The sequence below is a fragment of the Oncorhynchus clarkii genome, chromosome 12 (assembly GCF_045791955.1).
Source record: "Oncorhynchus clarkii lewisi isolate Uvic-CL-2024 chromosome 12, UVic_Ocla_1.0, whole genome shotgun sequence".
In the NCBI taxonomy this organism is placed as follows: Eukaryota; Metazoa; Chordata; class Actinopteri; order Salmoniformes; family Salmonidae; genus Oncorhynchus; species Oncorhynchus clarkii.
In genome coordinates this window covers 64,218,697-64,235,239 of record NC_092158.1, presented here as the reverse complement: position 1 = coordinate 64,235,239, position 16,543 = coordinate 64,218,697, and the positions used below count along the sequence as shown (strand labels likewise).

At 42.1% G+C, this 16,543-nt stretch overlaps 2 protein-coding genes across 2 annotated transcripts; both read left to right on the top strand.

The window, feature by feature from the left end:
• The first annotated feature begins 11,610 nt into the window (after nucleotides 1–11,610).
• On the top strand, nucleotides 11,611–13,807 carry LOC139421040 (protein PET100 homolog, mitochondrial-like). The gene is made up of 4 exons (XM_071171533.1): nucleotides 11,611–11,731; nucleotides 12,326–12,412; nucleotides 12,748–12,780; nucleotides 13,114–13,807. The coding sequence occupies exons 1-4, from the start codon at nucleotides 11,705–11,707 to the stop codon at nucleotides 13,207–13,209; spliced, it is 243 nt and encodes an 80-aa protein (XP_071027634.1). The 5' UTR covers nucleotides 11,611–11,704; the 3' UTR covers nucleotides 13,210–13,807.
• Nucleotides 13,808–14,099: 292 nt separating this feature from the next.
• LOC139421038 (EEIG family member 2-like) lies at nucleotides 14,100–16,509 on the top strand. The gene is made up of 8 exons (XM_071171531.1): nucleotides 14,100–14,284; nucleotides 14,520–14,640; nucleotides 14,921–14,950; nucleotides 15,159–15,275; nucleotides 15,530–15,576; nucleotides 15,751–15,839; nucleotides 16,095–16,316; nucleotides 16,436–16,509. Exons 1-8 carry the CDS (start codon nucleotides 14,100–14,102, stop codon nucleotides 16,507–16,509), a joined length of 885 nt encoding a protein of 294 aa, XP_071027632.1.
• Nucleotides 16,510–16,543: the final 34 nt, after the last annotated feature.

Below are 16,543 nucleotides of genomic sequence, written 5' to 3'. Positions count from 1 at the left end.
TGTTTAAGCCACTTCAGAAAGTTAAAGGAAAATATGAATCACTGATGCATTTTGTCTTATGATAATTGATTTTCCTACTAAGTTCATATAATATTTTGTAATTCCGTTTTAATGTCTGGATTCTGTAATTCCATTTGCATTCTCTACAACGCAGGTTTTAAAGGGCTCAAAAAAATTATAATTAAAACACACTTCCAAAAATCTCTTTCACATCAAAATCCACAATCCCACCATAGCCTATGTACAGATGAAGTCGGAAGTTTACACTTAGGTTGGAGTCATTAAAACTCGTTTTTCAACCACTCCACAAATTTCTTGTTAACAAACTATAGTTTTGGCAAGTCGGATAGGAAATCTACTTTGCGCATGACAAGTAATTTTTCCAACAATTTTTAGACAGATTATTTCACTGTCTGTCACTATCACAATTCCAGTGGGTCAGAAGTTTACATACACTAACTTGACTGTGCCTTTAAACAGCTTGAAAGCTCCAGAAAATTATGTCTTGGCTTTAGAAGCTTCTGATAATTGCTAATTGCTAATAATTGCTAATTGACATCATTTGAGTCAATTGGAGGTGTACATGTGGATGTATTTCACTCAATGCCTCTTTGCTTGACATCATGGGAAAATCTAAAGAAATCAGCCAAGACCTCAGTCTGGTTAATCCTTGGGAGCAATTTACAAATGCTTGAAGGTACCACGTTCATCTGTACAAACAATACTACGCAAGTATAAACACCATGAGACCGTCATACCGCTCAGGAAGGAGACGCGTTCTGTCTCCTAGAGATGAACGTACTTTGGTGCGAAAAATGCAAATCAATCACAGAACAACAGCAAAGGACCATGTGAAGATGCTGGAGGAAACGGGTACAAAAGTGTCTATATCCACAGTAAAACGAGTCCTATAATCGACATAACCTGAAAGGCTGCTCGACAAGGAATAAACCACTGCTCCAAATCCGCCATAAAAAAAAGCCAGACTACGTTTTGCAACTGCACATGGGGACAAAGATCGTACTTTTTGGAGAAATGTCCTCTGGTCTGATGAAAAACAAATAGAAATGTTTGGCCATAATGACCATTTTGGAGGAAAGGGGGGGGGGCTTGCAAGCCGAAGAACACCATCCCAACCCTGAAGCGCGAGGGTGGAAGCATCATGTTGTAGGGGTGCATTGCTGTAGGAGGGACTGGTGCACGTCACAAAATAGATGGCATCATGAGGACGGAAAATTACGTGGATATACTGAAGAAACATCTCAAGACATCAGTCAGGAAGTTAAAGCTTGGTCGCAAATGGATCTTCCAAATGGACAATGACCCCAAGCATACTTCCAAAGTTGTGGCAAAATGGCTTAAGGACAACAAAGTCAAGGTATTGGAGTGGCCATCACAAAGCCCTGACCTCAATCCTATAAAAAAATATGTGGGCAGAACTGAAAAAGTGTGTGCGGGCAAGGAGGCCTATAAACCTGATTCAGTTACACCAGCTCTGTCAGGAGGAATGGGCCATAATTCACCCAGTTTATTGTGGGAAACTTGTGGAAGGCATTTGACCCAGGTTAAATAATTTAAAGGTGCTACCAAATACTAATTGAGTGTATGTAAACTTCTGACCCACTGGGAATGTGGGAAAAAAAGCTAAAATAAATCACTCTACTGTTATTCTGACAATTCACTTTCTTAAAATAAAGTGGTGATCTTAACTGACTTAAGACAGGGAATTTTTACTAGGATTAAATGTCAGGAATTGTGAAAAAAAACTGAGTTTAAATGTATTTGGCTAAGGTATATGTAAACTTCCGACTTCAACTGCCCGAGGCAAGCTGACCCCACGTAACCCTCCCATTCAATGAAGTCACAAACACACACTACGGAATGAGTTCACAAGCCTAGGACTATCCTACTCAATAACCATTTTTCCATATCTGTGAGATACCATAACACACCCCCCCCCCCGAGCACTGATTTCTATACTGTTGTCTAGCAGCGACCAGTAACAGATGTGTCAGATCTGATTTCACACATACAGCCAGTCTAGAGATGTGTCTCAAATGGCACCCTTTATTTCCTATATAGTGTACTACTTTGACTAGGACCCATAGGGTTCAAGTCAAAAGTAGTGCACTGTACAGGGATTATGGTACCATAGGGCTCTGGACAAAAATAATGCACTTTAGGGATTAGGGTGCCATTTTAGACACCCCCAAGGTCCCCTTCTGTACTGCAGACACTGTCGTCGTCGTCCCCCATCCCAGACTGTCCACGTGCACCCTGACCCAGGGACAATACAGCAGCTGCCAGAGTGACAAAGCTCCAACTTCACCCACCCAGGGAGGCTGGAGTTGCGTCTTAAACGGCACCCTATTCTTTTGGGCCCTGGGCAAAAGTAGCGCCTTCGAAAAAATAATCAGGGCCCTTGACGTTTTCCACATTTTGTGAAGTTAGCCCAATTCTAAAAATGGATTTAATAAATACAAAATCCTCATCAATCGACACACAGAATCCCATATTGACAAAGCCAAAAACAGGTTTAGACATTTTTGCAAATCTATTAAATAAAAAACAGGGATACCTTATTTACATAAGTATTCAGGCCCTTTGCTATGAGACTCGAAATTGAGCTCAGGTGCACCCGGTTTACTTTGATCATCTTTGAGATTTTTCTACAAATGGATTAGAGTCCACTTGTGGTAAATTCAATTGATTGGACATGATTTGGAAAGGCACACACCTGTCTATATAAGGTCCCACAGTTGACAGTGCATATCAGAGCAAAAACCAAGCCATGAGGTCGAAGGAATTGTCCGTAGCACTCCGAGACAGGATTGTGTCGAGGCACAGATCTGGGGAAGGGTATCTGTAGAGAAGAATGGGAGAAACTCCCCAAATACAGGTGTGCCAAGCTTGTAGCATCATACTCAAGAAGACTTGAGGCTATAATCGCTGCCAAAGGGGGGGGGGGGGGGGACGACGACTACTGAATCAATTTTAGAATACGGCTGTAACGTAACAAAACGCATAGGGAAAAGGGTGCCATTTTGGCATTTGGGACGAATCCGGGCAGAGCTAAGACGATGGGCCCTGCCTTGCCTGCCATTCTGAAGCTGAGGGAAGAGACGGACTGGGGACTAGGGTTGGGCGATATTACGATAGCATTGTCTATCGATGGTGATTGACAGCCATCGTCGATGGTGACATCATGATGTGACAGACGATGGTTTAGCCTATATCAACTTGACTGGCGCTGCGCAGTAAGTCTCACGTCGCACAGCAGGACAGCACACAAGAGACATTCAAAGTAATTTGCCTATTGTTATTTGCTATTATAGCCTATTTCCATAAATATGTTATATAACCTTATATAGTTTTTCTCCAAAATTCTGCAAGAGAATAATGTAGGCCAGACAGAGCATCGAATACCACCAAATCAGAACAAAAATGCCCAGTCAGAAAACATTGTTTTGTTGGATGAATAGGTATTTAGGCTCCTATAGAATTATTTTTTTTCTTGCCTGATTCCATTTTCTCAGTTGTTGTTGTTACAGGTTTCTGTTTCCCTGTTTATTTTATTTTTTTCACTCTCAAAAAAACAACTTTTCAAAAATAGAAAAACAACTACATTGGAAGTCCACAACCATGCATAAACCACATCAGGAGACCGAGGGCCATTAAATGAGAGAGAACAAAACAATATCCTATAGATTTTTTTTCCAAGTTTAAGCTTATTAAGAAATAAATTATTTATGTGAGCCGGGAAAATCCTTGCATGAGAAACCAAATGGCCAACAACCTATCCTCCTACTAGGCCTACCATAAAAACTTTAAGACAAGTTCAAATTAGGAACAGTAGCTTATTTCCCAAAATATTAAGGTGTTGTCCTAAAGTCCTTTCAAAAATAACATGAAATTCCATAGCCTACGCATAGGCTACTTATTTTCAATCACAGCTTTATGAGACAGACCAGACAATATACATGTTTCTATTGTTTTATGAGGCAAATACAGCAATTATTATCCAGTTCTAAAGACAGTAGACCGCTTCTATTCAGCCCATGATGTAGGCCTATAACCTAGCTTACGACGGGTAAGACAGCCCATTCCTCAGACGGTCACTGCTCCATCATGTGGGCGCCAGACACACAGACACACAAACCTGTTCTGCTCCTCCACCAGAAAATAATATTAGAAAAGATTTTCCATTGCATTCACTTGCCAGACTTTCTAATAAACATTATCTTTCATCATGATTTCTCCAGTTGCATAAATGTATAACATTTTTGGGGGGGATGGCCAATACGGGCGATAGTATCGTATATCGTATATGGGTACATAATCGCGATAGGACAAAGGTTGACATCGCCCAACCCTACTGAGCACTCACTGCAACATTGTCATGGGTGGGAGAGGGGAAGAGGAGGCTGCCTGGGACTGGCTGCCTGCATTATTAGGGGGGGATGGGAGACAGCAGCGGATAAACACACAATTCAAATGTTATTTGTCAGATGTGTCGAATACAAAGGGAGTAGACTTTACAGTGAAATGCTTGCTATGAGCACTTTCCTACAATGCATAGTAAAAAATGTAATAAGTAACGCAAGAGGAATAAAATACACAATAATTAAACACGGTCTCTCTCTCTCTGGCCCACTCTCTCTCACACAGGAGATGAGAGTGGGCCAGGAGGAGGAAGCGCCTTCAGACTTCAGAGGCCATTAATCACGTGGGCAACAGAGCAGCCAAAACCAACAGGGACTCCAGTCGAGGAGACAGCCAGCCAATCTGCTGGCTCTGGGTGTGTGTTTGTGTGTGTGTTTACGTGCCCAGACTGTAGTATGAGTGCGTGTGAGCTGTGCGTGTGTGCAAGGGCGAGAGGTATAAAGCAAGTGATGGAGAGGGGATGCAGAAATAGAATAGTACACTGAAGGACAAAACCAGGAAAACAAAGCCCTTTCATATCCTTGCGCCAGGCACCCATCTCATAACAAGAACATTGTGAAACTCAAAACAGAACAAAACATGAAGGCACACACGCCTCCCGTCTCGGGGTCACTTTAGCAGACATACACAGGCTGCCATGTTATTAGATGAATATATGTCATGGAAACTCTCCACTGCAGAGCTAGGTCTTGTTCAGTGGAGCACTAACTACAATCAGTGGTTGTATTGGACAAATTCAGGTATTAGCCTAGTGCCTCCCTGTTTCACTTCAATTCAAAACACTTTCTCCCTACTGAACACGATCCAGTACACATTAGACATGGCCAGGGAAGCTATACTCTCCCTCTGTCAGGGTTCCAGAGGAAAAGATACTAGTACGTTAGATGATAAACTTACATGTGTATCTCTGTGTGGAGATCCTTATACGAGAGTGCATCTCCTCTCCGGCCTCATTCAGCAAAGGGAGCTGCCGCGTGAGCCGGCCCGTTACCCGATCCAGAGAAGAGTCCCCTTAGAGACGCTGGCCAAGGCCCAGCTAATAGTTCACAGAGCACACTGCTGACGAGGAAAAGGGGGTACACCTGGGAAGAGAACAGAGAGGACAGTCCATGAGAACACCAGCGAGAGAGAGAGAAGCAAACAGGACGCACGCACAAACACCCTACGGTCTAGACAAATCTGGGTCGCATTCAGGAAGGTGCAACGTACATGGCAGATAGAGATGTCACCAGTAGAGCCGACATGATCCACACTGCACATATAAGAGGCATGTGTGTTATTCTAATACGTACGCCTACATCCGATTCACAACGGCCCTAAACGTTGTTTCATGCTGAATGCAGCCCAGACATACATACTCTGGTCCTGGCTTGGCACACATGATGCAATCAGACTGCTGTTTTTAGGCAATGCCACCGAAGAAACCAAGGAAAGGTGTGCAAGGGGGAGTCATGCAATCTCCAAACATTGGCAATAAAATGTCCTTACAGTAGAGGTCAGTGACTTTAAACGTGGCACAAGTGAGTTCGTCAAATTTCTGCCCTGCTTGAGCTGCCCCGGTCAACTGTAAGTGTTGTTATTAAGTGGCAACGCCTAGGAGCAACAACGACTCAGCCACGAAATGGTAGGCCACACAAGCTCACAGAACGGGACTGCCGAGAGGTCCAAACTGCCTCCGGGAAGCATTGTCAGCACAATTTGTCGGGAGCTTTATGAAATGGGTTCCCATGGCCGAGCAGCCGCAAACATGCCTAATAACAGCCAATGCTTGGCGTTGCGCATGGTGGAGTGGTGAAAAACTCGCCACCATTGGACTCTGGAGCAGTGGAAATGCGTTCTCTGAAGTGATGAGAATGCTACCTGTCCAAATGCATAGCGCCAACTGACTCCCGAACAGCTAATCAAATGGCTATCCAGACTATTTGCATTGCCCTCCCAAGCTGCTGCTACTCTCTATGCATAGCCACTTTAATAACGCTACCTACATGTACACAGTTACCTCGACACCGGTACCCCCTGAATAGCCCCGCTATTGTTATTTACTGCTGCTCTTTAATTATTTGTTATTCTTATCGCCAACTTTTTTTAAATGCTAAGTAAGCATTTCACTGTAAGGTCTACTACACCTGTTGTATTAGGTGCATGTGACAAATACAAATGTATTAGAAAATTTGGTCTGAGGCTGTTTTCATGGTTCGGGCTAGGCCTCTTAGTTCCAGTGAAGGGCAATCTTAACACTACAGAATACAGTGACATTCTAGACGATTCTTTGCTTACAACTTCCCTGTTTCAGCGTGACAATGCCCCCATGCACAAAGCAAGGTCCATACAGAAATGGTTTGTCGAGATCGGTGTGGAAGAACTTGACTGACCTGCACAGAACTCTGACCTCAACCCCATCGAACACCTTTGAGATTAATTGGAACGCTGACTGAGAGCCAGGCCTAATCCCCCAACATCACTGCCCGACCTCACTAATGCTTGTGGCTGAATGGAAGCAAGTCCCCGCAGCAATGTTCCAACATCTAGTGGAAAGCCTTCCCAGAAGAGCAGAAGCTGTTATAGCAGCAAAGGCAGGGACCAACTCCATATTAATGCCCATAATTTTGGAATGAGAGGTTCGACGAGCAGGTGTCCACATACACTACATGACCAAAGTATGCCGGGCACGGCGCTACTGAAAGGCTTTCATGGAATGGCATATATGAGGGAGGTGTGACGAGTCAACAGTCTAGATGGTAGTGCTTCTACACCTGCATTGCTTGCTGTTTGGGATTTTAGGCTGGGTTTTTGTACAGCACTTTGAGATATCAGCAGATGTACGAAGGGCTATATAAATACATTTGATTTGATCATTATCTAGATGCAGTCAATGTTCCAGGAGCTGCTTTCAGACAATTTCATGAGGGAGACAGACAGAAAATCCATATGAGCTGTTTAATATTAGACTAGTTTATCTAATAGACTATTTGTATAGTTTCACCATAACATGATGGTACTAATCAAGACTGTGAATCATTATTGATTAATGAATCATGATTAACGGGAAGATGTTGAACTTAAGCGCTTTCGTTTATCCAATAAAATGTATGGATTTTATTGTTCGCTCCCTGTCCATACCCCTCCATTCAGAGGTAAAACCTACAACTAGGCCAAGGATGGAGTTACCATGGTTACTCAACCACAGAGTGTACCCAGAAATTTGAGGAGGGCAAGTAAGAAAGATAGAGGGCAATTCCATAGTAACAGAATGATGCTGGACTAGTTTGGGTTTTTTTCCCCACAGAAAATTTGTACTAAAACTAATTGACTTGAGTGCAGATGCAATGTCTGGTAACAGAATGATGGCTTTTGCTATTTGTGCCATCATTCTATTACCAAAATTGGCATCTGCACTGTTCAAGTAAATGTGTTACATTTTCTGTGTAAATTGTTAAAAATAATTATTGTGCATAGAGTTGTATGGTTTGTTTAACTTCATAATCATTGTTTTTTTTGGCAGTGTATTTTATAAGAGACAAATCTGCAACTAAGAGTGTTGAAGTGTGTGGTTCAACTTCTCTGCTGTTTTGTTGCCCTGGCTACCAAACCTGTGCACATACTGTGTGTGACTGTGTGAGAGCGAAGTGTTGCATCTCTTTCATCTCAATAACCCAGTCAATTAATTGATGCTAGGCCCTGCTTTGATGAAAGTTCGAGACATTGCAAGCCAAGAAATTGTGAGATACAGCATTCCATTGCGAGTTTTTGATTGCCGATAGACAGGCCTAAGTGCACGGTTCTGTCTGCCTGGTAGTCAACCTGTCTATACTGTGTCCCTCTTCTCTCTCCGTCCCTCGCAAGCTATGAAAGATGCAAGTGTTCTCGAAAATACGGCTACTAAGTCTCCTCCGGTCAAAAAATACTAAATCTTAGGAGTTAATATTTTGGAGTCGACTATCCACCACTAATCCGTCATCGTTAACAGTTGGAAAATGGCAGCGAAAGGCAAGCGACAGCAGCAGAGTTCTGTACGGCAATAATTTGAGAAGTTAAATGAGAAAGAATTGCAAACGTTACGAGGTACAGTAAATGGTAGTACAGGTGCACCGCTTAACCATTTGAAAGGGACGCACCGTGAAACCCAAACCAATGCTGGCAGTAGCAAAGCTACATCGTGAATTCACGTGGAACTTTATGCATTTTTTTTCCTTCATTTTAATGGAAACCCGTTAAAAAGAGCAGTTTAAACGTTAAGAAAATGTGTCCATTTGTCACATCCCAAATGAATTTATACCTAACTTTCTCGCTCAACTAATACTGTGAATATTTAGCATGCATTTTTCTAGAAATCATTTGTTACATCCTACTTTTGTTGCTAGGCTGAACCGTCGAGTGGTCACACATTTGACTTGATTAAAAGGGGGTTAGCCAAATTCTCCTGTTCTCCCTCTAAACTCAACACCCCTCCTGTCTTTCAAACCCCCTTGTGTACAGTACATTTTATTGAATTCTCCCTCACCATTTCCACTGCCTTTTGACACAAATCCGGATGCATTTGGTACCAGCGTAGATAGATATGAATGGTCATAAATACTAAAGACTCCATAAAAACAATTAAACTTAACCAATAACGTTAGTGGTAAATGCAATTTACTGTCGGAAAAGGTATGCAACAGAGGGAAAAAAAGGTGACACCTCCGAGGGGTCCTGGTACATAGACTAGACAAAATACTATTAAGTGGGGCTGTGTGTGTACTTATGGATACAAATATGTGGACTGGACAACGTCAATACGTGAAATGCTTGTTCTGACCCTAATCAGGGGATACTAACGTTATGCCAAAGTCAAGAGTGATCAGTCAAAACGAAAGTAGTGTCGACAGCAGCAGCGTAACTCATTTTCACGAAAAACAATGCTAAGTTACTGTACTTTGAAATACACCAACAAGGTTCACTATATGGTTGAGATTTCAGACAAACAAAATATGACAAATCGGATTGTTTCCTTACAGGTAGCTTAGTGGTTAGAGTGTTGGACTAGTAACCGAAATGTTGCAAGACCGAATCCCCGAGCTAACAAGGTAAAAATCTGTCGTTCTGCCCCTGAACAGGGCAGTTAACTCACTGTTCCTAGGCCGTCATTGAAAATAAGAATTTGTTCTTAATTGACTTGCCTAGTTAAATAATGGTAAAATAAATAAATAAACATGTTCTATAAAACGCAAACGTTTATCCACTTCTCTTCAGACCACACAAAATGGCGACTGCAAGCAAGCAGCTCCAAGTCCTTATTCTAAATATCAAACGCCTTTTCAAATGTTTTGTTACCATCTTACTTTAGTGGCAACTGCATAAGTGCAGATATCACGGTTTCGCCAAATCGAGCAAGAGAACACGCTTAAACCGAAGTCTCGTCAGGTATACAAAGAGTCCGGTCCGAAGCAGCTAACGTTAGCTAGCTAGCTAAGTTTACATTACAGTTGTGGATCCTTGGCGTAGTTCCGAAATATTTCCTACTTCAAATGCTGTTGAAGGAACGCAAATGGCGTTGTATGTCACATCACTTATCATTGTCAAATTGACAGGCCATATATGTGAGAAGTAAACACGTTCATCATCGTTAACATCGAAAAGTGACAATTTGTTAAAAATCCAGCTAGTTAGCGAGTTAACGTTAGAACTGAAAAGCATGCGTTTCTTGCGTATCTTCTCTTCTAGAATGTAAGCGAACTACGTAACAATTTTAGTACCCGTATTCCAAAACGGTTCGGTAGTCTCCCACATATCATCCAAAACAACAAGCTGAGCTCAAATGAAAACGTAACGTTAGTTGACTTACTTGCTAGCTAATCAACTAGTTGTCAAAATACTGTTGATGTTGTTAGCTGGCTAACTACTACTCAGTCAACGACCAGTGGCAAGTGATAGCAAGGTAGCTAGCTTGCTGGGCATTCTAGCAGGCTAGCTAATACTAGTGAGGAGGAGGGGTAGCTAGTTGATACAGTTAGCTTAGATAACGTTAGTGTAATCTTGTGTTGAGGCCGGTGGAAATCTAAATTGATTAGGTTGTGATGTAATCAGGACAATAGCATAACGTTAACACTTAATGGTTCATTTTTTTGTTCGCTTAGTCAGAGATATCAGAAAACGATAACGCAGTTAACGTTAGCTTGTTTAATTCCCGTGTCTCAGTACCAGGCCTCCAGACGACTCGCTCCCAATAGGCGCACGCTACGACGACCTCAAAAACGACGGCGTCCTTAGATTTGTGCTCACGCAGGAGCTTCGTGTGAAATACATTGCCAACTAAAGGCTTTGCGTTCACACTGTCATTTAAAAAAATAAAAACTCATTCGTTTTACCTCGTTTATTCGGTTGTCAAGGTGCGCGGGATCTTTCTTTCCCAGGATCCAGAACAAACACCTCTCGTCGTCGGTGACGTCATGCGCAGACAGAACGTGAAGTACGTAACGCCGTTTGCATCAGTTCATTGCTATACCGTACATTTTAGTTTTCAAAATCTTATGCACTGTATCACAACAAAAATAATCACGCTACACATTTTCATCTACTTCAGTTCCTTATACCGCATGGCAAAGCAACGCACAAGTGTATACCCAAAAGGCTCAGACTTGTTTGTTTCCATCTACACGGGCACATGCTCTCACCTGCGGGTCAAAGCCAGGCAACTGCTTCTTTTGAGCTTTCGTTTACTTAGCAATAGCTAACTGTGAACTTTAACATCAGCTGTTTTGATTATACAGAGGTGTTGATTCTTTCATTTATCTTAATACATGTAAAGGAATTCTGGGATTACTAGTAGATGTAAAACCTGAGCTGTCAAGAGGTCGAGGAATGGACTAATTGGGCAAACTTGCCTCACTCCTCTGTTGATTTCAAATATAGGTGATGTATCACGTTTTACAGAGCTATTACTTCCATTGTAAAGAGTTCTTATCGATTTAATAAATAAATCAACAAATGTAAAAAAGTGGGGGGTATCAAGCATCATAGGGTCACCATCAAGTAATTCATTATATTCACCCATATCCAGCACTAATGTAATATTGTTGGAAATGTGCCGCCCTTACATAAAACTATACACTATTATTCACGAATAATAATGAAATGTAAAATGGTTTGGGTTGTGACGTCCCAAGGATCCCGAATAGCACTGACCGTAAAGAAATGGGACTCTACTGATTGGATATTTTGTGAAAAGTCGTAACCCGAAAACCAGGAAGTGCAGTGTGAAGGTTGGCGCAGTAGCAGCGCAAACATGGGGGTGAAAATCGAGGTGTTTCGTGTGAGTACATAGGTTTGTTTCATCATAATGTCATGATTAATAGCATACACGAGGGTACAGTTTGTAGTTTGTAAGGGATCCTAGCTGCAACAAGAAAAAAGACTGCACGCGAAACGCTCTATATTGTTGTAGAAATAGCTACACGCTGATCGTTACAGTAGCTAACTTGCTAGCTATCCAGCCAGGTGGTCACGTAACATCATCCTCGTCAACACTGATGTTATTTTAGGGGACACACTCTTTTCACGCCACTTCGATAGTGATTTTCGTAGCAGTTTATGAGAGCATTTTCGCTAACCCTTTTCCTAACCTTAACCTCCGTCTCCCAACCTGCTGTGTAAGTTCTCCTAAGTTAACCTGCTACGAAAAAGTAGGGAAGTCAAACATTCAGGCTGCTACGCATGATTTGATTTGATCACCGAGGTCATGATTTGATCACTGACGAGTTCCCAATTGTTTTGAAAGCACCAGACTGTAGTGGTCAATTATACACAAATCAATGTAGCGATCTATTATACTGACTAACATGTCTAACAAAGAGATGATAGTGACTTGATATAGATGTTTATTTTGTCTGTGTTCCTTTGTGATCAGATGATGCTGTATTTGTCCTTCCCTGTAACCATGTTCTGGATCTCCAACCAAGCAGAGTACTTTGAAGAATATATTGTGAAGAGAAAGGTTAGTGTTATCTTGATTGGTTGATTGATTCATTTAGTTTATTTCATGATTAAAAGTACATATAACTAAGGTTGCTTCAGCCGGAGACACCAGTCGTGTACATAACAATTGTTGAGGTTAACACACAATAAAGCCCAATGGCTCATTCTTTCAGTGCTTTTAAACTTTTTATTAGATTGTGTAGACAGTCTGAGAAAGTTGACAGTACTGTCTGACAAACTAAAGCAAATTCTGACATTTTGTGTATGACCATGTCATAAGTCGTTTTTATCTGTTGTTCATTAATGTTAAACTTTACTTTCCTCTTTCGTGGTGATCTCTTCTACTACCTTCAGAGGGAGATTTTCCCCCCTGATGAGAAGATGCATGTGAGTGTGTGAATAATGTCATGTTATTATGCCAACAGTTACACATTTTCTCTTGATTTAGGAACAATGAAGTATGACATATCAATGCCTACCAATAGTGACACTTTTGGAGGGTAAAGATTTGAGATTAAAGGAATATCCCACTCCCAATACAATTTAACATAATATTTTGAGTGGAATAACCCTTTAAGAACTGTTTTGATTTGGTGTTGGATTGAAGGACTGGGGATGTTTTATTTGTTGTCAATGTCTCTGTCCTCCATAATTTAAAATAAAATGAATAACTGTTTTGATTGACAATGGTAGATTATGACTGAACCATCTGTGTTACAGAGGAAAGAGCTGGAAGACTTCAAAGAGCGGATGCGAGACCGCAAGGAGCGGCGGCTACTGAAACGGATGGCCTTGGAGGAGGTTGAGAAGGAGTGAGGAGGACAGTGCAGAGAGACAATCGGAGGAGGACGATATCCCCAATGCCCAATCAGCTGCCTGTTTTTCTACTTGTTGTTCCACAGGAGGGGGAGCAGTGTCACTGTCAGGCCCATGGGCTGGAACATGTTTTGCGTCACAAAAGGCACCCTATTACCTATTTAGTATACTACTTTGACCATGGCCCATAGGGCTCTGGTAAAACGTAGTGCACTGTGTAGGATAAAGGGTGCCATTTGGGGTTGGAGGATTTTGGATTTCGTGGAGTATGTAGGCTATGCTATACACCGTTTGGGAGGGTGTGCTTGAGGGGGACCTTCAAGTTACCCCTTTGAACCGAATAGTCTTGCTGAAAAGATTTTAAGGAAATGCTTTATTTCACTGCAATCAAACTATGACTTTATTGTTGATGATCTGCTCTGTGATGGTGTTGTAAAACATTGAGTGTGTATGATGGTCTCAAAAAAAAATGTGTGATTGAAATTTGAGGACAGAAGCATATGGCTTGGAATATAATTTATTTAAATTTTTTAGAATACATGTCTTTTGTACATGGGTGTTTCAACATTGTTCTTCATTAAAGTTTAAATGTGTCTTTGCCTGTTTTTTTGTGATGACCATTCTGGTCTAGAAACAATATGATGTCACAAAGCCCCTGTGTTGTGATTTGGACCATGCTGTGACATGTCATTTTATGGCTGAGTCGTGTTCTGTTGGGAGAAATCATTTAGAATCTGGCAGGTACTAGCTGAAATCATCCAATGAGGACACATTTTTCAGTTCTGTGTCTTAAAACTTTTTGCTACGGTGTGCTCTAAAGAACACAACACAGCCTACTGTATCTTCCCTCTAATACGTCAAGTTTTATAGGGGCCTCTGGAAACGGGACTATGGAGGCTAGTAGGCGGTTGGCAGCTCGCCTGCATACCATCCCGGTGCTCGGGAAACACTTCTGGACGCACAACTTCTCCGTCTCCCTACTCTTGGATGAGCTGGGCAATGTGCCACAAGTCACAGGGTTGATTTTCTGCAAAGTTCGCTTGCTTGATGGCTCCTTTACTGAGGAATCTCCAAGGTGAGGGGGGGGGGGGGGGGGGGTACAGCTGAAATATGGTGTTGTGTCACCAACTCTAGTGAGCTTTTAGTTGAATCTAGTCTTTCCTTGATTCCTCACGTCCTCTCACCTGAAAAAAATCAGAGGGAAGCAAAGACAGACTGCATTACGGCGAACATCCAAGATTTGACGAAAGACTTAAGATTCACCCACAGTTACAGAAATACTATTATCAAGTTGTGTGTGTAACCCACAGACTGGAAGTCCTGCACAACTCAGTGCAATGGGGAAAGATGTTTGAATTTGAGTGCCAAACTGCAGTCAACAGCTTGTCTGGAGTCCTGGATGACTGCATGTGTAGACTGTCAGTTCGCAAGGTCAGCTAACTTATCATAAATCAGTCTCTCCCTGCAAAACAGTGTGTGATGTGTGTCCCAAATGGCTCCCTATATAGTGCACTACATGGGGAATAGGGTGTCATTTAGGATGCATTACGGCAATTGTTACTAAATGGAGTAACATTTGATAAAATATCCCATCTAGGTAAAACAGCATACATAAAATGAAGAGTGTTGTGTTTTGAATCTCATTTGAAATGTACTGAAGGAAAGCGAAATTATGAAAAAGATTAAATAACCTGTTTTTCTCTTCATGCAGGACACAAAGGGAGGAAGGTCATACCAAAAGGTAAGTTTGAGAGGAGAGTAACCACTGTTCCACATGTTCATGGGCAAGCTCCCAACTTTTAGCATAGTAAGGGCTTGCTTTCACTTATCCAGACCCTTTAGCTTGGCAGACATGGAAGGTATAGATGCATGAATGTTTTTTTTTCTGTAGGGCATCCCTTTTTCTCACAACTTCAGTAATAATATCTCCTCAATTTCCATGTTACTAGGTGGGTTATGTCGACCTCAACCTGTCTGAGTATGCAGGCTCTGGGTATGTGACCCGGCACTGCCTCCTAGAGGGGTATATGAACAAGGACAACAAGCTGGACAACTCCCTTCTCAAGGTCAGCCACAATTATTTAGGTCCAAACGGGACCCTACTCCCTTTATAGTGCACTCCTTTAGTGCACTACATGGGGAGAATAGGAGAAGTAGATAAGTCCTCAGACAACACTGCTTAAGTCATCGTGAAAGAACAAAAGGTGGGTGCTCTTAGAGAAATTGAAGTTTGCAGTTGGTGAGTACATTTTGTGAAAACAAAGTCTTGTAACAAAACTGATCCTGTATAACTTGTTGGATTCATTGGTTACCTGTCCAGGTGGGCCTACATATGCAGCTGCTCCAGGGAGACCCATGTTTCAGAGTGTGAGGACCTTATTAATAGCCTTGATCAACTATTATTCCCTGATACGGTATTATGGATAAAATTTCACATAAACTACTACAATTCAACCATCTATTCATTTATATTAATTTCCCAAATTTGATTACATTATGCCGATAAGTCTTTGTCACTCTCCTGTTTTGTGCTTTCCTCAGTCCTACCCAGCATTCACTGCCAAATGGAACTTTATCATCTGAGAATGTTGAGCAGCCCAGAGAAAGCACCTCCAGTCACTCTGAGCCTGGTATGCGTGACCAGCCAGGGTTTGGACCTGTGCTACAAGACTGTCAACCTGCTGAGCTAAAGCCTAGGCATTCGCTCAGGAAAGCTAACACAACTCTTTAGGGCATAGACTTGTGTGGTTAACCTAACAACCTCAGTTTAATATGTTTGTAGGCAAACACACCAACTCACAGAGATGCACCAATTCACTATCCTCATCAAACTGCAACCACCAAAGATCATTTGGCATTTGAAGTGAACCCCACAATGTTTTCAGGTTCATCAGAGGACATCCTGAGAACCCTGAGAAGGCAGCTGGTGATGAAGGGGCTGCTGCTTGATGCCATGCCCAGTCAGAACCCAGAGGCACAGGAGAGGGCCAGAGTTGTCAGTCAGTTGACTCGGGTCGGGAACACACGGGTGGATGCCCAGGATGTGGTTGAACATCTCTGTCTAGAGAGCTTGGGCTCAGTATTTGAGCTCCCACCTCTAATGGAAGGTGCTTTAACCTTGATGCTGGTTTCAAGAACACAGATGAATCCTAGCCTATGTAGGATTAAAAGCATGACATACTACTCAATAGAGAGTGCTAATGCTTAGTATCTATATCTATTACAGAAGCTGGACTTGCACTCTTTGTTGGTCAGGATGGCACCACAACCCTTGGTGTCACTCATATACAGAACAGGTAGCATATTGGAGATGGATCTCAACCGATCCTTGAAT